At 48.4% G+C, this 23,269-nt stretch overlaps 1 protein-coding gene across 1 annotated transcript in view; it reads right to left on the bottom strand.

Moving 5' to 3' along the window:
* The window catches only part of PCF11 (PCF11 cleavage and polyadenylation factor subunit), a 498,315-nt gene that overhangs the window by 253,253 nt on the left and 221,793 nt on the right, over window positions 1-23,269 (bottom strand). The window contains exon 9 of the mRNA XM_069639870.1: window positions 15,531-15,633. Within this exon, the coding sequence (XP_069495971.1) occupies window positions 15,531-15,633 (103 nt within the window). The remainder of the gene's footprint in view (window positions 1-15,530; window positions 15,634-23,269) is intronic.

A 23,269-nucleotide genomic window follows, 5' to 3' on the forward strand; every position in this document is an offset into this window, starting at 1 on the left:
TCTTGGAACTGCAGTCCTGACACTTCTTGAATCCCGACCGCGGAGTAGAAGATGAAGACACGATATCTTCACAAAACACCAAGTTCGAAGAACCAATAGAAATCAGAAGAACCGAGGCGTGCCAGGATCTCCGAAGCGAACACGTTCGCGGAAAAAACGGAACTGAGGCTACAGGCGTCGTGCGTCCTACTTATAACATCCGGTGACGTCGGCTCGATGGAGGCCCTCGAGGACAGCGTATCGACATCATCGAAGCAGGACGCAGAAAATGTTCCGAAGCAGCACAGCTGTGGTGATTACCCGTCATAGATGTGGAATACATCGGAGGAACCAATCCCTTCAAAAGGCTTGAATCTGGAGAGATGCAGCTTTATCAAGGATTTTAAGAAGGAAAGGAAGGCTAAGGTTGTGATTGGCCTATAGTTGGAGGGAATGCTGGGGTCTAAGTTAGTTTTTTTTTTTAGTATGGGTAGTACCAGGGATCTTTGAGATTGTTGGGAACTGAGCATGATTTGAAGGAGGAGTTGATGAATGTTGTGATAAAAAGGAGCCAAGTCCTTAACAGCTTTTTTAATAGTAGGTGGTTTGAGGGAGGCGCTGATCTTTTCAACCTCAGTCGTTGAGATGGAGTTCAATTTGAATCAGTGACTAGGTTTGATTTGTTTAATGGTGGATTCTTGCAAGATGGCTTCTTGGGTTTCTAAGGCAATCTTATGTAGCATTTTCTTAGCACTAGCTTTCTCGGAGCATGGTTATTTTATTGCAGAGGGCATCGTGTATAATGGTATACCAGGATTTGTTATTTATGCACGAGTGGCTGGGAGTGTTTTGGGGATTCCAATTCCCTTAGGATAGAGAAGATTTCTCTGGTGCTCGAGCCAGCTTTTTTAATTCTTTTGTCAAAAGTCTTTTTTAGTTTGAATGATTTCTTTTTTGTACTTATCGGCCAAGGAAATGAGACAATACTTGTCTGATCAGTTAGGTTATTTTTCCATCTAGCCTCAGCATGTCTTCTCATTGCGCAGAGCTTTCAAGCTCGGAGTAAACCACAAGTTCAGGTGAGCTGTAGGTTTCCCTTTGCCATTGACTCCATTGCACCACTCAAACTCAGCAGAGTTAATGGTATTGTTGTACAAGTCAACTAAGTCCGTTGGGTTAGAGGGTAGGTTCACAGAGTTGGTGATAGGTTGGATCAGGGGTAAGAGGTTGGGTAGTTATGTTTATTTATTTCTTGTTAGGGCAGGTGGGGCCATGGATCTAGCAGAGTTAGTTTGAGGTCTGTCTTTAATGGTGAATGAGATCAAGTGATGATCAGTCCACACACATGGTTCGGTATTAGTTATGCAGGATATGCAATTGATGTCTGCGATCCAATCCAGAGTGCGACCTTTTGTGTGTGTAGGTCCATTGTTCTGGAGAGTGAGACCTGCTTCTGTGATAGTCGGTCAAGTGGCACAGCGAGTAGAGCGCTCGCTTTGACATCCGTGCAGAGCCTGTTAACGCAGGTTTGAATCCTGGCGGGGCCAAACTCAGCCTTTCATCCTTCCGAGGTCGATAGATGAGCACCACACACCGTGGGTAATAAACCGCGCTCAGATACCCGATCGTTCGTAGCGCTATATAAATGCCTAATTATTATTATTATTGTAGCATTAGCTAGGATGGTGGCACTGGGATCGTTCAAGTCTAGATTAGAATCTACAAGTATGATAGTTTGGGAACAAGATTTGGTGTTGGTGTTAAGTGTTAGGGAGAATTCTCCGTTTAGGCTGAATGTCCTAACCTAGTGAGTCCCCAGCAGCTTTGCTGGATTTTTGGGGTTTCTTTTTTCTCCTGCCAAGAGTGAGACTATTTTACCCTCACTCTTGGACATGATTTCAGTGTGTCTCTTTGACTCTAGATGTGTTTAATGGGCTATGGGGTCTTTTACTCCATAGGGCTTCATGTGTTTTTGTGATGTGTGTTACACAGCACCCTCAGTGCAGTAACACAGCGGTGTCATAGTGAACCCCCAGTATAGACTCCATACCCTGGGACTGACTACTGTCTCCCAGGGCATGTAAAGTCACCATTGACTTTACTAGTCTCAAATTCTGAACAGAACAAGTACAAACCATCATATTGTGGACGTACTGGCTGGGGCAATTCGATTGCCCCGGGGTCTGTTAGTCGAGGGGGCACCTCTCCGTCCCCCCTGATCGAGTTTTGGCCGGTGGCAGTGGATACTACTTTTTATATTCAACCGCAAATATATCCCTATGGGATTTCCCATTGTTCGAGGCTACCAACTTTAATTATTTAATTCTCATAGCCTCGAACATACCGCCGGTTTATTTATTTAATTCTCCGGTTGGTATTTTTTGCCAGAACTCTGTTCTAAAATGGCGTTTGTGTTCGCTTCTGTGACTCCAACCCAAGTTGAGCTCTTTGTTCCACTTTTTGGCGGGCTTCTCCACAGAAGCTCTCCAAAGTGGTGCCACTCTGTCTGGGGTACTTAGGAGGGTTGGAGGGGGATTTAGGCACCCTGGACTGAGTTGCCTAGGCAACTCAAGTCACACTCCGTCCTGATTGACCCAAGTGGTGAGCCGGCCAGCCGGCTCACCACATAGCATGTTTGAGTGACAGCTAGGCTGAGTGAATGGGGGTTTTCTGCATAAAAGCAGGGCTTTGGGGACTGGAACTTTAGAAGTCGCCACAGGACCTAAGAATCTGACGAGGGAGAAGCTGAGCTGACCTGCTACAATGACACCACCGGTGGAGCCCTGCTGAACCGTCTCACCACTTTTCCCAACGACAGAGGAGATCTCCAGCCCGGAGAGTCTTCTTCCTTCGACTGGTGGGGATAACCAGCCTGCTTCCTTTTTCGCTTCCTGGAGCATCTCGTGGCCGCCTTGCCTGTGCCAAGCACCCCGGCAACCGGGATACCACGTTTGACCACTACCGCGAATCAAAGGGTAGTACCTTTAACTGGAAAAACTCTGCAGCTGGTTTCTTCCCTGGCAGTGCAACGACCTTCATCTTTCCTCCACGTCGAGATCCTCTTCCTCTGGACGGCGCCACGACTTGCACCCGCTGCCAGGAACAACTGCCCCCGCTGGAGGATCCTTTCCACATAAGGTACCGTGTTCCACCTGGCTTCCCTTGCAACCGACTGTACGGGGTAGATTTAGCCCCCGGCCTTCGAACCTGGGTTAGTCTGGGACACCCTGGCTAAACTTTTCTGAAACCTAACTAAAACATTTCTGAACTCCCTGCAAGACTTAGGCCTGTTGTCATTGTGTGATCTTGGGTGCATTTGTGCCCTGCTCTCTCCAAGAGTGGGCCCGGCCTATGGACTTTGGCTCACAAGTAACTTACGAACTCTTAAGCAAGGCAGGAAAGTCCAAAGTATTAGTGTGGTGTATTTTTCTACATTCTGCCTTTTTCCCTCCCTTTTTCGTTAACTTTTTGGAGTGCCATCTATAATTAAGCGCTCACCTGTGTCTGGAAATAAGTGGTGTTAACTAAGACTTGTCTGATAAGGAATAAGGGATGTATATATAATAATAGTAACTGTGTTTAGAGTGATTTACCATAATAGTGCTGGAGTGTTTCAATAAGTGTGTTTTTAAATAAATAATTATATACCTCGATACCAAAGCTCTGGTCAGTGTTTGCTTGTGCTATTGTATCCGAGTGCCTATTGTGTATACTTTGCATACTGCCTAACTCTTCTTGAGGGAAGTCTGACTGCTCAGCCACAGCTACCAGGTAAATCTGGGTGGTACAGACTGCTACCAAGTGGGTTTACTGCCAACACCTGTAGTCCTAAATCCTTTGCAGTGGTCCCCAAGGGAACTGCACAGGTTTCTGCCTAACATTAAGGAGGGTAGCTATGTCTTCTTCAAAGATCCCTAGCGTGCCTGAGGGGGGGGGGGGGGGGAAGGGGGTTGGGTCTTCAAACAAGGTGCATCGAGACGTGCAAGAGGCTGATAGACGTAGTTTGACTGAAAGTAGTTCAGTAGAGAGCAGAGGGGTGGATTCAGTTGCTCTCATGTCAAGATTGGAATTGTAGATGAATGCTATGCCGCCTCCTTTCGACGTTTCTCTCTCTTCTGGTAATGGTGAAATTTCCCAGGACAGCTAGGGAGATGGCAGGGCCAGCTGCTTCGTGGAGCCAGGTCTCCGACGGCTATGAAATCAAGCTGATTGGTTGTAATGTCAGCGATTTCTGTGGCATGGGCTAGGAGTGATCTGGCATGGATGAGTGCTCAGCTAATTTTATGGGATCCTTACTCCTATGCTTAGTTTGATTTTTGTGGAGGGGGGATAAGTGGTCAGGTTCCTGAATTAGTTTAGACTTGTGGTTGATGGTGCGTGGCTTTGGCTGTAGTTGGGTGGGTTAGGCTTGGGCTTACTTGTGAAGTGTTGGATCCATTGGGCTGGCGATATTGGCTCCAACATGTGTTGGTGTCTTTGCTGGTTGAGAGTGTTTGCGTCGGTGTAGGAATGATAGGTGGAAGGAAGTAGGTTGGCCTTATCTGGTTAGATGGTGGTAAAGGTTTTTGCATAGTCGAGAGCCTGGAGGCCATGGCGATGGAAGCCTCCAGGGCGGGTGATGGTGAAGCGGCGGAAGGCAACTTGGGCGTTATGAGTGTACTTGTGATGTGGCCGAACACTAAGATAGTGATAATCTTTGTTAGGACAAGATTCATGACTGAGGTAGCACAGGTAGCGTGCGCTGGTGATAGCGTTGTGGGATTAATGGGAGGGGTTTCCAGCTATAGCTGCAAGATAGTTGTCAGTGCTGTGCAACCCATGCATAAGACAGCGATCTTCTACCAGGCCGCACTGTGAGACGGGCAGGGTTCTGTGTGGTTGGACTAGGATGACATAGTTAAGGGTGCAAGGCTAGATGTTGTGATAGGCCTTTGCAAAAGAAGCAACAGGCTACCTGGCTAGTTCTGCTTAAATTGTGGGCGGGCAAGGGTTGAAATCTTGACTGGCGTTGAGGTAGGTCATGATAATAGGGTAGGTCTTTAGCGCTTCCAGCGGCACATTCTAAAGTGTAGAGATGGCTGTCGGTAGCCATTTAGTGGGTGGCAAGAGGCGCTAGGCTGAACAAAGGTTAATACGTGGCGCTAGGATGGGCAAATGTTAGGTGCGACCGGGTGCAGTGGGCTATACAATAGGTGTTAGGGTCACCCAGTTACACAGTTGACTCAAATGCAGTGGGGTAACACGCCAAAATATGTGCACTGGCTACACGATTAGTAATAGGATAATTCGGCTAGTAATAGGATCATTCGGCTACGCATTTTACTCAAATGCAGTGGGGCACACACTAAAATATATGTTCTGGCTACACCAGAGTGGTGTGTGCTGGTATGAATGCCCCCCTCCCCTTCCTTGGTTGCCTGTGTGCTGGTATGAATACCACCCACTCCGTTCGTCACCTGTGTGCTGTGGTGATTGGCCCCATCAACTTGACTGCATCTGCGTGTTCCTGCCATCCAGCAACATGTGGCTGGCACCATGCTGTTGTCTGTTGATTTTGACCATGCATCAGCGTGTAGCTGTCGCCATGTACTTGCCTACTGACTTTGACCATGCATCTGTGTGTATTTGCCGCTGTGTAACATGTGGCTGGCACCATGTATTTGCCCACCAATATGTAACCGTATTCTTAAATAGCGCCTTGATACCTCTGGGTTTTGTGCGCTATATAAATTTCAAACAAATAATAACAAATGTTGCCATGAAATCTAAGTCTTGAAGGTCTTGTGTTCCTATTTGGCCATTTCCAGTGCCTCATCAATGTCCTTGCCATAAAAGGTCGAGCAATCCACAGGTTTGTTGATCAATGACACCTCTGTCTCTGGTTTGAAACCCAAGTTCTTCAACCAGGCGTGGCGCTTTAAAAGGGTACCCTGGGCCAAGGTTGTCTCAGCAGCATCGAAAGTGTTCTTGAGGATGTTGTGGTTTACCGCTTACCCTCTGAAACAATTGAAAGCAGACGAGAACGCACTGGTTCAGGGACCTCTTGTAGGCCCTCCTACAGCAGGTTCCATTGGACGTCTGAATAGCTGGCTAACAGCGTGGTGTTGTTGGCTATGTGGGTAGAATATGCTGCTGCAGTAGTGACTCTTCCCCAAGAGCACAACTTTACATTCTTTGTCCGGCGGAGCCTCGCCCATGGACAAGGGAACGCCTGCCCTTTTTCTTGTCGTCTTAACTATAAGAGAATCTGAGATGGCATGACCCCTAATATATAGAGGGTCAGAGGTTGAGGGGAGAACATTTTTCCATCGAGGGTTCAAAGCCCTAGTCTGACAGGGCGTTAACAAGGAAGGAGCGATGCACCTTTTGATGGAATTGAGTAAAGGGATAGCCTGGCTGGTAGGAGGCTTCTCCTTTAATAGGTCTTCCACAAAGTCTGAATCCAACTCCGCCTCTTGCCTGGCTATTTGGAAGTGTTCTGCTGCCTTCAGAATGGCGTAAACGCCATCTGGTCATCGACAGGTGAAGCCTGACGCAGAGGAGGGAGGGTCCATTCATATGGTATCAGGGTCCAGGGTATATGTGGGTGACAGCCAGGGTGGGTCATCCCCCCAATCTTGGGTCTGATCAGCTGTAGCCATAAAGGGATCATCCTCCTGCAATTAAGGATCAAGGGGCTCTTCTTGATCTGTGAGGTCAAAAACCTCATGAAGAGGGCAGGATGTCCTACCTAGGTCTCTTAGGGGTGAACCTCAGAGAAATCCACAAATCTAGCCAACCTGGCCATAAACCCTTCAAATCGCTGGTCCATGGAGAAGAGCCAGATTGGTGTAGAGGGGGGGTAAAATGACTCCTCCTGGGGATCCCCTAGCCTAGTACGCTGAGATTTTATCAAGGAGGGTCTTGGTTAAGGACTGGGGCTTTCTGAATAATCCTCCCGTCCTTCCGGGCGTTCAGACATGTCTTTCGACATGTCTTTAGAATTGTCCTTTTGTTTACTGGCTGCCGACTCTTGCTAATGTTTGGCGTTAATGGGAGGGGATTAGGCGGTTAAGAAGGTTGCACTATAGATTTCGACGCAACCAGAGCTTTAAGCGTCAGCACGCTCTTAGGAGTAATCTCGACGTCCTTGTGGGTTTTGGTGCTAGCGCCCTTACTTGTACACTGCCCGGATACATGCCGCTTACGTGGTTGAGGGGAGAGCTGCCGATCACGCAAATCGGCGGGTATTGTCGAGGAACTCCGTGTACCCGTTAGCGCTTTGGTACGCTTTCGACGGATCTGCTGAATCGGTACCGGGGGTTATGGGTTTAGTCTTATGGGAATCGTGTGCGTCCCTGTCCCCGGGGCTTACCTTCCCGATAGCAGGACTATAGTCGTGCCTGGTGGGGCCAGGGACAGACTTGAGCGCGAGCACTCCGATGTGAGGTCAATGGCAGCCAGATCGGAGCCATGGCCGTCGCTTATCTCATCACTCAGTGGCTTCTGCGGCGGGGGAGCTATCCTCGGCCTGTGACATGGCATAGGCTGCCCACTGCACGTTCCTTTATCGTCTTAGGACGCAGGCGTTGGCAGTATTTACAGGACACCTAGTCGTGATTGAGGGGGAAGACACTTATTGCACCGCTGGTGCTGGTCTTTCCAGGGGTATTTTCCCTTACAGGAAGGGCAACATTTTAATGGTGTCCTGTCCATAGCTCAGGTGTGTGTGAAAGCAACGGCCAAGGCAAAGAGGGGAGAAGGAAAGACATTCAATAGAGACCCCCAGACCTCACTCTCCCTACCGTATAGGCCGGCCAGAAGGCACTGCCATGCAGTCGGCAGTGCCGACAGCAGCACCAGCCGTAGAAGGTTATTCTTTGCTGTTTTCGTCAGCGGTAAGGAAATAGTCAAAGTGGGGCGAATTATCAATTAACGACCTAAGGTCGGGAAATATAACAATTCTGCAATAAGTAGGAGCTCCGCATAAGGCGACCACTTAGCTGGGCGGAAAAAAAACAATCTGAGGGACCTCGATGTGCAAGGGATTTTGGGAACATTACAGGTTACGTTACAGGCACGCCCATGTCGACGTCCCCTTTCGATCCTCGAAAGACAAGATGCAATACTCTGCAGTTACCACTAGATGTCGGACTATATGCACAGCATGTGATTCTGAGCAGATTAACAAGCATCAGAATAGTATTTATTCCAGGGTCTCTTGATGACAGTGTGCCGACACGTGTTTCGACCTTATCAGTCTTTATAAAGGCAAACCAACAATTCCACTTCTCGAATGTGTCCTTCCAAGGTATCTGGAAATGTGGTGTTCGTTTCTAATGTATTCCATTCCAAAAATAAGGTAAGCATGTCACAATGCAAGTTAGGGCTTCCCTCTCATTAAATAGAAAATTCTGTTTCCGTCCTTTACTCATAAAGGGTCGATACTGCTCCTGACCCTGCCATCATCCGGCGCCCGCCTTAGAATCTAAGCAGATAAGCATCAGAAATACGATCACAGTGAGTAATGTATGCTTTCTGAGGCTTAGGGATCTGCTTAGATCACATGCTATGCACAAATTAGCGTGCAGTACCTGGAGAAGGAGGTAGGTTTTAGCACCGCTTGTCCCACCTGCAAGTCTGCTTTAGAGTGTCAATGCAGTAATGCTGGGCAAATGTATGAATTGAGCTCCAAATACCTGCTTTGCAAATTGCATCCAAGGGCACATTTGCAATAAATTCTAGAGTTGCTCCTGTACCTCTGGTAAAGTGTGTTATTGGAGTAAACGGAATTCCGAATTAGTAAAAAGGTTCACTGCCACCAGCCGTTAAAGGTAAGCTTGTCCCTGTAACAGAAATTACTGTTGGGTAAGAATTTCATAGCAATGATAAATCGTCCTGACCTGTGTCTACCAGAAAACATTTTGCTTTACTGGTGGATTCTTTTTCTCCTATACCTGAGCAGGAACCTTTTTCCACACAGAATCTTTTACTCTTTATGGTGTCATTTTGAGACTCTCCATAGTGTCTTTTTAATTGTATTCTCTTTGACAACTTTTGGTGTACAACTTTTTATTGTTGCAGGGCTGCCCTTGGGGCTCCCCTTTTAACTTTCTCTGGCTAACCTTATGAGAACTACAGTTCCCAAGGGTAGAAAGGATCTTTGGATACCTTTTACATTTTGTAAGGTGAAAACAGCAGACCCCATCTTGTGTGGAGTGCTGGGGCGATGCAATGTATTCCATTTTAACTGTTTTCTCCTTTTAACTGTAAAGTTTGTTGCATGGACAAGCTTACCTTTAATGGCTGGTGGCAGTGAACTTTAATAATTCTGAACTGTTTCCACAGTCCCGGGAAAGGCACCCATGGGTGCTCATTTTTCCAAAACGGCCCCAGTCTTCTTTTTTTGCCATTTCAGTGTTCCTTACCCTGACCTCCAGGGCGGGAAAAATACTGTGCGTCAATGTTATTTTCGGCGGGTGACCTCGGTTAAGCCCACCCAGGCTCCAGGGTGCCTGAAGGCAGAAAGCGAGGGAGGAGTCCTTAACTCTGCAGCCCTTTGTCTTCCAGCTTTACTGCAAGAATCCAGTTCAAACTCGGAAGCTGGCGGTCCTGAAAGGACTGCCCCCCGCCCCACACAAAAGTGTATGTTGTAGACTGTTTATTGCAGAGTTCCTGCATACAAGCCAAATCCTGGGCTGAAGAGGTAGTTGACCACTGGAACAAAATCCGAAGAGGAAGATGAAGAAAATGAGACTTCCAGCGAAGAGCTTGCTGTGTAACCAGAGCCTGCCGTTACCCTTCCTTCCAAGCAACCTGGGGACTCGACAACCCCGACCCAGAGCCTGGTGAAACCTACTAGACTCAAGAAGACCTGCATTTTGAACCATCCCACGTCATGCTGCGACCTTGGAGGGCTGTAATAACCCAATACCCTGGGAACTCTAGCCATTGCACGGTCTTCCGAAATCCAAATCTTGCTGAAACTTTGGGGGCATCTTGCTGGACCTCCGGAGACGTGAATCGAGCCTGAAAAGTCCCCTCAGCCGAGTGCTGGACCTTGCAAACGACAACAATCTGACTGGCGATATTCAGTCTTCTTTTGACTCCCGAAAAGGGCACCAAAATCCACAGAGCCGCAAAGAAACTCTTGCATGGAGCCTTTCTCATTGACCCCGGCTGCAGAAGCCCTTTTAGTGTCCAGTCTTCAAGACAAGGAATTTAGCGACCAGGTTTTTGGCTGCAGATCCTAAAGTCTTCTTGCTGGAACTCTTCTTCCATGGTAAGGTATTGTGTACAGGCGCGTTACAAATGCCATATCTTATCAAGGTGCTAGGGTATTTACTTACCTTAAGCCTCTGATTTCTGTAAAGCTGTGGTGTGTTCTTGTGATCGGGAGTCTTCTCATCCAGTGCACCAAGGCCCCTGCTGGAATCCTCCTTGGGCGTTTTCCCTGAAGTCCCTGCACCCCAACTAGCTTGAAAGTGAACTACTTACGTGTTGAACAGCATCCCACTTTTGCCTGCAACCTAAGCCAATCTCACCCTGCCTACAGCTGGCTCCTAGACCACTAGGGTCCCTCTTCTGCCCCAGAGTGAACTCATGCAATAGAATAGGGAAGGACTTGCTAAGTAAAGGATTCTGCCTTGAAAGGTATAGCAAGTGTTGACAAGTACTTACTTGTAGAAGAGTCAATTGGTAACTAACTCTGAGAATGAAAAAGTACTTGCTTACCTTGAAAGTGTTCTGCCACTTGTAAAAGTATACGTAAGGTTATTTTACTCACCTTGAAAATGTGCTGCCATTCTGAAAATTATATGTAAAGTCTTACTTTCCTTAGAAACTGTTTTGCCATTCTAACAAAGTAGATACAAGGTTAATTTACTCACCCGTGAATTGGTTGTGCCTCTTCCCAAAAATAATCCTGTTGGAACGCTGCGGCAGATGGCACAACCCTTGTCCTCTTGGTATTGGGTAACCCACCTATTGGTATAGGTCTGTACTACACAAGTTGGTAGTGTGACTGAGCAGCCAGATTATATGAAGAGGGGTAAATGTGAGCTCTAGAGGTGTAGCAATGAAATTCACCAATGCAAGTAGCCAAGTAACACTTGCACTCAAGGTTATTAGTTAATATAATTATAACAGTTATTTTAAAATAAATATTCTTTAAAAAGGGCAATATGCAACAATAAAAATACACTTCAAAATACTTATCAGAATCAATACAAAGCATGTAGATGCACTTTAGAGGCGAGTCATACACACGTCCTACCCCCTGAGGTGACTTCACTAACTAGGACAGTAATGGCATTTATATAGCACTAGTACACTTTGTAGATTCTGAGGTTGGTAGAAAGGAAAGATTAAGGGAATGAAAAAGTTTAGACAGGTTCTCAGAGCACTTTAAATCTTCCAAAGTCTAGACAAAAACATTTCCCAGCAATAATAGTTAGAAACAAAGTTAACACCTCTGAGAGACAGTAAGTGTTGAGGAGAATTCTCAGAAATGTGATAATTCCCTTCTACCTTAGAGACCCGTAGCTCTTTTGATGGACTTTTAATTTTAATCCTGGAGAGAGCTAGATCTTTATCCCCACTCCCTCTCATGTATTTTTCTTTGAACACCATTTCTTTTGGTTTTGGAGTCTGAAATAGGCATCTTTACACATTGTGGCACACAGCACCTTCAGTGCAGTGGCAAAGGGAAGCCTTTCAGATTTCCCAAAGGTTTAGATACCTTCTCTAGGTTAAACTGTTTTCCAAGAGCAGTGAAGTGAAATTGACTAATTACATTTGCAACTTTCTAGACACAGCACACACTATCTTACCATAGGGTGCTGGAGGGGTTACTTCGTATCCCCTTTTGTCTAGTTCCTCATGTAACATTTTTATGTTACCCTTTCTACAATTAATGGCTGGTGACAGTGGTTTACTTTTTTCTACTGTTGTGCTTTTATATCGTGGGCTGCAATTGCAGCTGCACTAAATAACCATGGGCCCATTTTGTCAAAATGGCACCAGTCTTTATCCGCCATTTCTTGTTGGAAAGGCCCCTCTTGAGATTCACTCTGCAAGCCAAACCAGGTTTTTTCCCCTTTGTTTGTTTTGTCTTTGGAAGGATTCACTGGTGAAGCCCGCCTCTGGCTCCAGCTTGTCTGGCAGGGCAGGAAGCGAGGGAGGTTCCCGAAACTCTGTGCTTAGTCTCCTTGGTTACAGGAATGCACCCAAAAGGCGATTGGCTGGCTGTTTTGGAGGACAGCCACCCTGCTGTGTGGTCGACAGCTAGGCTGCGCATGAATGGGAGAAACCTGCATAAAAGGCAAGGTCTTTTGGACAGAATCCTCCAGACTCCCAGGAAGCAGGACTACCAAGCCTGAGCCACCTCAGAGTGCTGGACCTTAGATACAAGGAAAGTCCATAGTGGTATCTGAGAACCGCAGTGGTGCTATTTGCGAGGGCCGCGATAAGCTGAAACCGCCAAGTGCTGCTGATCTGAAGTTTGCCCATGCTGCCGCCAACCTTCAATTCTTAGTGCAGGAGTCCCCAGACGTCCTCCCTCTTGTCCCCGCGACTGAGGCCCAGGAACAACAGGATCTGCAGACCTACTAAGGAACAGAAGCCAGCTGCAACCAATTTCTTCTAACCAAAGGTACTGTAGAACTAAGGGGACTTACCTCTTGTCGTGTAGCCTTGCTAGTACTCAATTGAGACTTGTCTTGGTTGCTTTTGCAGAGTTGCTTGCAGCTTTGCCCCTCACAAGCCTCCCAGCTTGTGGCCCTACAGTGATTTCATTTTTATACAAAAACTTCTAAAACATTGTGCAATACTTTTTACCTACGTGCAAGAAGTGCTTCAGCTCACCTAGACTTTTGCTCAACTAACAGCTTTCCTGGCTCCCTGAAAGACTCTTCCTACCTTCGACTTAGTGCTTTGCCTTTCCCTCAGGAAAGGGTTCATTTACTTTGCATTGGAGGGTTAAAAAAAGTACTTGCCTGCTTAAGAATATTTGTTAACCATTCTTCTATTCCCTCATCTTCTCCTTTTGACACTAACCTCAGTATTGCTCTAAATGTACCAGTGATATATTAATGTCACCTATTTTTGTGTTCCATATATATTGCTCCCTTCTAAAGGCTTATTCAACTGATTTAAATTCATAAATAATAGTTTAATCAAGAAACCTTGAGAGCAAGCGTTTATTTGGGTACTTGTCCCTATGAATCTCTGTGTGTTAACCCTACAGCTCACATTGACCCCTTTTGAGATAAGCCTTGCTGCTCAGTCACTACCAAACTGTGTATTACATGCTTATACCAAATATTCGGTTAACTATTGCCAATAGGTCAAGGCTGGTGCAGTCTCCCACAGGGTACTGCATAAAATCTTGCCTAACAAGGAGCCTGACCAGACCAGCCAAGCCTTTTTCGGACAAATGCTCACACTTATCATAATTGTGACCCAAGACATCCAACACTCTGGACTTCGGTCAACCGAGGGCAGTCCCACTAACAGCGCATTGAAACTATAAAAATGGTCAAAATGGCGTTCTACAAATTACAAGTACAATACATGTAGTTGGCTTACAACTGAGCATTTACCCACAAACAAGATAGAGATATATATATCGTATATCGCCATTCAGACCAAAAAGTTCAAGATATGACTTTTGGTCCATATCATCCAGTCGTAGAACACCAAACCTGCTCTATGTAGGGACGCTACCAAGCTGATTGATAATGTGGAGTGAAGTTAGGACTACAAAATGCCTGGGGTCTATAAGGGAAGGCCTTTCTGATTTTGTCTAACCCTCTTTTGAGTATCTATAACCACTGATCTTAATTGGGGTCTAGCATCAACCTCCCTCCGACCATACCTTAAAAAGGGACAAGACTTTAGGCCCGGTGGGAATGCACAGTTTTGTAGAACTGGAGTAAGAGGTGAGGGGAGGGGACAGTCGTTACTTCTTTCCTACCTACCCTATCCCAGTTATAGACCGATCTCCTTGCGGCTGGCAATATCGCTTTAGGGTGGTGCCTTTCCATTGGGGCAATCCAATACCTTTCCTGCATCGGTAACCCAACCCGGTCTGTTCAGTTCTCGCATATTGCTAAGTATCCGAGGAAGAATTACTATCGAGAAACAGCTAGTTTTGCCACATAAAGAGAACTTTTAAGATCTGGAACTCCCAGGCCACCTCTTTCCCTGGCTGACATTCATTCGTTTAAAGATCCTGTGGAATATTTTTTGGGATTATAGGGAGGGAACCCATCACACCTTAGGTAATGGAGTCATTTCTATGGGCATAATCCTACCCGGCATGTTGTGCTTGTTGAATCCTATTTCCTTACACATAGCAAGGATGTTCTGTTGCGATAAATGCAAATGATCTGTTAGATGAATCCCTAAATAATCCAGAGTGGATTGGTTCCATCGAAAGCTATACCGTTCTTTGAGGGTGTCAACAGCTCTGGCTCTGTAATATTTAGGATATGTGACATCTCCCCTTAGTCTTGGCTCATGCTTTTCTATGGCAGCAACTCTTCCCCCCCACCCACGCCCCCCCCCCCCACCATATATGGCATGCTGCCAGGGACCTCCAAGGGCCGTAGTGCAATGCCGTTTTGGGCTCACTGATGAGTCCCTAGACTCCCAAGCATATGAGTAGTCCCCTCCTTTTTGTGACTGTTGCATTTTGCCAATTGCAGCACAAGCCATCTTCAATGGACTGCCGTGGGTACACTGTATCTCCTTACCTTCTTTCAAGGTAGCAGTTTTGCTACTTTTCAGGCAGCCTCGATAATTCACTATAGCAGACCATACACTCAATATGGAGCACCTTACTCTTAATCCCTGTTCAGGATGTCCTGCCTTCTTTCCTTTCCAGGTTTTTTGGGGGGGGGGGGGGTGCGGGAGGGGTCCTTCATTCACTTTGGCAGGGTTCTTACAGAAAGCCTGTGAAGAATGAGCTGGCAGGAAGTGGGGAGGGGTTATCTGCCTCAATACACATGCCTCCAGGGACTTGGAGGTCGCTTGAATATTCTAGGATGCTGGCTGTCCCCAACTGGATAACCACCTCCAGCTTTGGGGTAGCCCAACCCCCTTTTCTGGATATAAAATGAGCGGGACCCAAGGACCACATCAACCACTGGGACTTCAGAGATTCAACGACGACCCAGGGGCACATGAGGACTGCCGTAGTGACCAGTACTGGCCCAGTAAAGACCACTGCGTCGCCCATCTTAACCTTCTAAATGTATAGACAAATGGCATCAATCTGCAACAACTACACACTCTAAAAACCTTTAAAGGTTTCACTGACAACCAGACTACTAAACAGGAGGTTTTGGAGATAAGACTAGTCAGTTGAAGCATTTTAAAGGTACATACAAAATAGGGTGCAAAATGTGCACTAATCGCTGGCCATAAGGACACGAGTGACTTGAGGCTGACCAGTAGATTGCAACTTGAATTTTTGCCCCCCTGCATGAATCCATGTTTTGAGGACGTCCCCTCCATGCCTTTAGACAAGTAGGCAAAATCTACAACAAAGAAATGACAAGACTGTTTACCTGACTGACTTTCAAATTGTCCTGGATTTGGAGCTTGAGTTGGCGGAAACTGTTGTCCTGGATCAAAATGTACAGGTTGCGGCATACCAGATAAAACAGAAACCTATAAAGAATGTTAGACATTACTTTTTTAAACGTTTGTCTCTACATGCACACTTGCAGGAATAGTTACACAAAAAGTAGGAATTATATAGTTACATTAAAAGCATAAATTCAGTGTTACAGCAGTTTTGTACCAACTTCTGTTGCGGGCACTACAACCAGTAACCCTGATGGCAGGCTAACAGACCTGATGAGCAAAGCCAAACCTCTTAAGATCGGAAAAGAACAGAATTGCAAAGCTCAAGGTTACTCTAGTTAGTAACACCTGTACTCAAAACACCCTTTCCGCCATACTTGGGAACGTCCTACTGAATGGGGACAGGAGAGCAACCAGTTGCTACGTAGCAAATAATTACATTCGGTCCATCCCTAAAGGGATGCATAACATTCTCACTTCCACCTCCAATTACATGCCACTGCTATGGGAGTCTATCAAAGATAAGGAATACGTCGGAGGACACAATCCCTTCGAAGAACAAGTTACTTCTTACCTGGTAACATTCTTTCGACGGGATGTTCCTCCGACATATTCCTTATCGCCCCTCCCAACATCCCCGCAGTGATACTTCCCTTGTGGTTGCATCTTACGCTCCTTCAAGGTCAATAACCAATTCAGGCATGACTTTTCTTATGCTACAAAACGGAACTGAGCAAGGGACGCAGCGCGTGGCTATTTATGGGCATGATGACGTCGGTGCCGATACGGTGGCCGTCGAGTGACATCGACTCGGTGGACGTTGACGCGCAGCGCCCTCTACAGAATAAATTTCCGAGGCCAGTAAGCTGGAAACGTATTATCAAAGATAAGGAATACGTCGGAGGACACAATCCCTTCGAAACTGCTGTTAGAATGCAATGGCCTTGGCACCGACAGCGTGGGTGTGCATGTTAGCTGGCAGCAGCTTGTGCTGCCCCTCGTAGGCCTCCTTGATGGCCAAAACCATTGACTGTGCAATCAAGGTCTTGGATGCCCGATACCCGGACCTGGATCCCCCGAATGTGACAGTGAGTCCGACTTGGTCCTGTCCAGATAGAATTTCAGAGCGCGTCCAACATCCAGACAGTGCAAGAGCCTCGTCCTAAAGTTCAGCAAAAACGTAGGCAAGACTATTTCCTAGTTTAGATGGAAAGCGGAGGGTACCTTAAACAGGAACACACCTGATCCGCGAGAAAAGTGGTATAGTGTTCTGAGGCCACCAGAGCCTGGATGTCGTGGTTTTAATGGTGACCAACCGGATGTTTGCAGACGCCATTGGCTCGAAGGGCTTGTGCACCAAGGCGCCCAGCACCACAATGAGGTCCCACATACATGGGGTGTGGCTTCTTCATTGGCGGGTAGAGCCTTGACAAACCTGCCAAATGTTTCCCCAACTATCAGGTTGGAAGAGAAGACCTCCGAATTTCTGTAGGCACATATGGCTGCCAGATAGGCATGGCATGTGTTCACCTGTACGCCCGAATGTGCAGAGTGTGCAGAGAAGGAGAGCACATCATCCAGCGTGCACGTAAGGGGGTTGAATCCATTTAGAGTCCGCCCAATGACAGCACCTAGTCCATTTACGCTTGTACTGGCTCCCGGTAGCCTCGCTCCTAGCGTCATGAATGATTTCCAGGTTAGCCTGCAATAGGCTCAGGTGCTAAAGCAGGACCTGTTCAGGAACCATGCTGCGAGAGCCAACTTCTGTGGGGCGGTGTTAGGCAGAATTGCATGCAGTACCCTATGGGACCACCACACACAATTAGGACTACAGGTGTAAGCCAAACCAACCTTTGGTATAAGTCTGTACCACACAGTTTTTGTTAGCGAGCTGAGCAGCCAGGCTTATCTCAAGAGTACATGTGAAAAGTACAAGTCATTACACAGAGGACTTTCAATCACAGTGGTTCAAGTAGAAACTTGTACTCGAGGTTTCTTGGTAAAACACTTAATTTATTACACAATCATTTAGAAAACATTCACTAGAAGGAGGCAACTCATATACCAATACACTACAATACAAAACTAAGCTTTTGAGAGCGTTTGAGCTCCCCTAAAATAGGAGCCATGGCAGTTTAGTTACTAAGTGAGCAAAAGGTAGAAGGTAAGTAGATTACATCACATATACTTGTTAGACAGTGCAAATAGGTTCAGTTCACCAGAAGAGTTCAATTCAAGTCAATAGGCCTAGGCCAAAGTCGATGGGCAAGTGTTCTGGAGAGGAAAGTAGTTCTGGTATTAAAAACGGTAAAGTCTTTGCAAAAGTTCTCAGAAGTAGTTTAGGGGAAAAAGAATATGTTGGGTCACAAGCTGATTAGGCCTGCAAGTTGGGAAAGTTTCACAAACTTTAACCGCGAGAGTGGCGTTCTCTCTATCGGGTTGGCACAGTACCTTTGTGTGGAGAAACAAATGCAGCTGAAGTCGTTGGTTCCAGGCAGTTCCTGCAGATCTCACTGTTCCTGAGCCTCAGTCGTGGGGACAAGAGGGATGACGTCGGGGGACTACTGCACTGCAAAGGATCGTCGGAAAACAAACAAAAGTGAGTCACTTCAGTTCCAGTAGCTGAAGATTCAAGCACACAAGCTAGTGTCCCTCTCCCTGGTTAATCCTAACCAGCCATGAGAATGCCATCAAGGTGGCTTATGAGTTGATTGGTCCCACAAACTCAAACGGAGGAGTTGTCCTTGAAGGGGCTCCTCGGTCGAGATGCACTTGGCAATTTGGACCTGCAGTAGGGCTTCACCAGGCAAACCAATGGTCCAGGAGTTGCAGAAGCTGTCCTCTTCCAGCTCTTCTTCGTTTCCTTCGGTCCAGTGGTCGGCTCTGCTTTCCAGTCCAAGAGACTTGCTTTTAAACAGTTCTCTCCCTTTCATTCCAGCCTAGTTGTCACTCACCCAGTAGGATGGCTATCCTTGCCGAACAGTCAGCCAGCCAATCACGCCAGAGTGCATTTGGGTCTCCTAGGAGACTAAGCACAGGGAGGTTCGGGTACCTCCCTCACTTCCTGCCCACCCCAGACACTCTGGCGCCAGAGACGGTCTTCTGTCCTGAAGCCCGCCAAAAAGCATACGAACAAAGGGACCAAACCTGGTTTGGCGCGCAGAGACAAACACTAAAAGGACCTTTCCAAAAAGAAACAGCGCTAAAAGACGACGGGACCTGTTTAAACAAAGGGGCTTAAGGCGCCATCTTGAAAAATATGGCTCCTGTAATTTTTTGCTACCGGTGTTCGCGGTCGGATAAAATCATGGTAGTTTGTTGTAAAACCACTGCCACCAGCCTTTTCAATGGGAAAGGGTAGCATTTGACTGCTACATTTAGACACAGGGGATACTATGTAACCCCTCCAGCACTCCATTGTAAGATGGTGTGTGCTGGCTCTATGAATTTGGAAAGACTAGTAAAGTCAATTTCACTTTACATTCTCTGGAAAACAGTTCATCCCAAAGAAGGTATTTAAACCTTTGGGAAGTCTAAAAGACATCCCTGTGTCACTGCACTGAGGGTGCTGTGTAACACATGAAAAGATGATGCCTATGGAGTTACCTAAAACTCCATAATCAAAGAAAACAAGTGTAAAACACACATCAAAATACGAGAGTGGGGGAAAAAAGGCTTGCACTCTTTCCAGGTAAAAAAAAAATCAAGTCCTCAGAAATCCATCAAAGTTGCTAGGGGTCTCTAAGGTGAAGGGAATTAGCCCATTTATGAGAATTCTCCTTAACCGGCGGGGTGGATGACCCTGCCCCCCCTGCTGCGCCATAAGATGAGCTGGCCCCATCGTAAGGTGAATGGGTAGTCTGTCCGTGAGGCTGAGAAGTTCAGAGAACCACGGTCTCGCCAGCCACCATGGAGCTATCAGAATGACGCTGAGGTCGCAAGATTCCTTTATCTTGCAGATCACCCTGTGCACCAGGAGTGTGGGAGGGAAGGCATACGCTGTCATGCCGTCGCACTGTATCTGGAATGAGTCGCCCAAGGAGCCGGGGCCCTACCCCTGCCAGGACGCAAACTGTTGGCACTTCCTGTTATCCAAGGAGGCAAAAAGATACACTTGAGGATGCCCCCATCTGCTGAAGATCTCCAGCAGCACCTGGTCGTTCAATTGCCACTCTTAATTGTCCGCTCCCAGTCTGCTGAGCATGTCTGCCTCCAAGTTGGACTCCCCCGGAAGGTGGACGACCATGAGGTAGATGTTCTACAGGGCCCATTCCCACATGCTGACCGCTAAGCTGCACAGTGGAGGAGACCTGGAACCCCCCCCCCCACTCCCTGCTTGTTGACATGGTACATGCTGGTGGAGTTGTCAGTCTGGATAATGACGATCTTGCCCCCAAGGAGCGGAAGGAAAGCTTTGAGAGCTAACCAGATGGCCTTCAGCTACAGCCAGATGATTTGCGACTCCTGCCGGGTTCAGACTCCATGGACGCTGTGGCTGTCCAGAGTGGCTCCCCAGCCTTCCAGGGAGGAGTCCGTAGTGATGGTGACCTGCGGGCTAGCTGCCTGAAGGGCGTGCCCCTCCGCAGGTTGCAGTCCCTTGACCACCGTGAGGTCCCGTGTGGAGAGAAGGAAGGATGCTGACTGGCTCCGCTTGGGATCCCTCCTTCATGAGGCAGCAAAGTGCAGCTGCAATCTCCTCATCCAGAGTCTTGTGTGGGGTACGGCCAGTAGGACCGCTGCGATGATACCTAATAAGTGTTGGTACCACCAGGCTGAGGTCACTACTCTGGTGAGGAAGTGAGTAGTGGCTCTCTTGATGGCTGTGATCTTGTCCTCCGAGGGAAAATCTCTCGGAGCTCATGTCCCAGATGAGGCCCAGGAACGTCCAGCTCTGCGTAGGCTGCAGCAGAGACTTGAGGTTGATCGTAAACCCCAGGTCATGGAGTGTGTTCATAAGTGCGGAGGCAGTGTAGTGAACCACCTCCGGAGATCTCGCCCCGACGAGCCAGTTGTCCAGGGATGGGTAGATGTGGTGGCCCCGGGCCCTGAGGAGGACTGCCACTGCATTCATGAGCCTGGTAAATACCCTGGGGGCTGAGTTGTGGCCAAAGGTTAGCACCTTGTATTGGAAATGGCAGCCCATGAGCCTTAAGCGCAGGAAGGAGCGATGCGGTTGCCAAATAGGGACGTGTACATAAACGTCCTTCAGATCCAGGGAGCACATTCAGTCTTCCCCGTCTAGTGTCTCCGCAATGAGTGCTGGCATAACCATCTTGAATTTTTGAAGAGGGAGGGAGAGGTTGAGGGTGGATAGGTCCAACACAACTCTCATGCCAGCCTGGTACTTTTGCATGGCGAAAATACAGAAATAGAAGCCCAATCCTCTCTGGGAGGCTAGGACTTCCACTGCCTGGCTCTCGACAAGCAACCGAATTTCTGCCAACAGAGTTACCGTCCCAATCTGTGAGAGTGAAGGGGAGGACAGGGAGGGGGCGGTACTCTGAGGATACTAGAGAGAGGACCAGGGGTCCGAAAATCTCGGGTGCCAAAATTGCACATGAAAGGCAAGCCTGCCCCCCCACCAGAGACACATGGACCCGAAGGGACGAGTCATGCCTTCTTTCCCTCTGAGGCTGCTGCGGAGGAGGGGGACTGGAAAAAGCCCTAGCCCCCCTCCCCCCATCTTTTGTGGTTTGCACCGGTGCCGACTGAACAGTCAGGCTGCCTTGACTTCCGTTCCTGGAACCCCCGAAACGCGCCACTTATTGGAGCGTTAATGCGACTGGTTGTACGCCTTGGGGGTGGGCTTCGTTAGGATAAAGACTTTGCAGTTTGCGAGCTGTTCTTTTTATCTAATTCCACATCTGTGATGGACTGAAAGAGGTCACTACCCTTGAATGGAAGGTCCAATATGCATTCCTGGTCGTCAGAGTTAAACTCAGTAGCCCGAAGCTAGGCAGTCCTCATGTCTGTGGAAATGCATATGGCCCTGCCAGAGGTATTGATGTGGGCCAGGATGGACTCCATGATGTCCTGCGCCACCAGCTTGGCTTCTCCTAGCCTTCTCCTAGCCCCGCCTTGAAGCATGCTTGGCTCTGCACCGGAAGCTCTGGAAGGAAGTCAGCTATTTCCCTGCCGAAACCTTTGGTTAACAGCTGCCAGCATGGCATCCATGTTGGATCGAGGACAGCTTCTTTCTATACGCCTCCAAGATCTTCTCCTTGCCTAGCAGCGCAGCGGACGAGGTGGCTGAGGATGTTTGAGGCTTTGAGTAGAGGGACGTTGCAGCGATCACCGAAGAGCGTGGTTGAGGGTGTGCCAACAGCAAGAGTCAATCCCCCTCCATCTGCCTATACTTGGCATTGAGGTTGCGATTGACAGGCTGGGCAGAGTGTGGCTTGAGCCAACCCTTCTTGGCCAAAGCAACAACGTCCTTCTGCATCGGGATCCCCGTTCTAGCAGGGGGACGTAGAGTGAGGACTTCTGCCAAAACTCCTTCCTCCGGTTGTTCGACCTCCGGTTGAGGAAGCCCCAAATATTCCACCAAACCTGCAAGCCGTTCGTGGAAGGCCTTGGCTGACTATGGGATGTCGGGGTCCTCCTCTTTGTCTGTATCCGGGGCGGGTGGATGAGTACTGGGCGCTGTGGGCTGCGGTGTAGGAACCAGAGCCGGTGGCTGCTGCAGAGGCTGGTGCGGCACTGCCTGTACTGTGGGAGGTAGGGGAGCCGGAATTGAAGGAGCCAGCTGGGGCAGCAGGGGAAGCACTGGGGTCTGTGGCGCCGGAGCCATAGGAGGAATAACGATGGACGCTGGTGGAGTGACCGGAGGAAGCAATGCCCCGACTACATCACGCAGGATGGCCCTCCATCTGAGGGGTTTGCATCAGCGCCAGGAACCTTTCGAAGAACCAGTCTTCGGAGGCTGAAGAGGTGGCAGGCGATATTGACGGAGTGGCTGGAGGCTGCTGGGGCTGGGGCTGGAGCGCACTCTGTCTCGGTTGCACGGGGAACCTGCCCTGTGCTGCTGATTCAACTGTAGGCCACGTACCTGGTTGAAACCAATCGCACCTTGAAACTCTTTCTCCCACCTGCTCCGTTTCTAGGAGTGGCATCAGACGAGCAGCCATTTTGTCGAGATGCGTGCCACGTGCTAAAGTCGTGGTGCTTGGCTCCCTGGACCCGGTTTCCTCCCAACACTCTTGCCGTCAGAGCATGAGACCTACCCTGCACCTTAGGCCAGGGCCTGTAAGCCGTACTGCTCTCTGCAGTGTCGCCGGTAGTGTTGTGTGCAGGCGTGCACTCAGACATTAGGCCGGTACAAGGGCGTTGCCCCTCAGGTGTACACCCGCTAAAAGAACCTTGCGGCCCCTCCGCACTGTGCCCGGAAGGACCTGATGACCCCCTCGGCCGCAAGGCTGGTAGCTGGACTAGCCTCGCTATGTGTGCTGGTGCGAGAACCAGAAAGGTTCCTCCCGCTCAGGCATTTCCTTGGGAAGGAGTCACCCTTACGGGGTACGATGGAAAACAGCAGCCCTCCCTTGGGCCTTGATCTCTGTCTGACGAAGTCCTTCAAGTCCTCTGGAGGAAACCTTTTGAAGAGCTCCCTCCACCGAGCTAGCCTGGTTCTTCAAAGCGCGTGGAGTAAGTGCGTCGCACGCAGCACAATCTTCCCAGCCGTGGTTGCAGCCAAGGCAGTAGAGGCAAAGAGCGTGGGGTCGGA

Source organism: Ambystoma mexicanum, chromosome 7q, assembly GCF_040938575.1.
Source record: "Ambystoma mexicanum isolate Mex_15411 chromosome 7q, UKY_AmexF1_1, whole genome shotgun sequence".
Taxonomy (NCBI): domain Eukaryota; kingdom Metazoa; phylum Chordata; class Amphibia; order Caudata; family Ambystomatidae; genus Ambystoma; species Ambystoma mexicanum.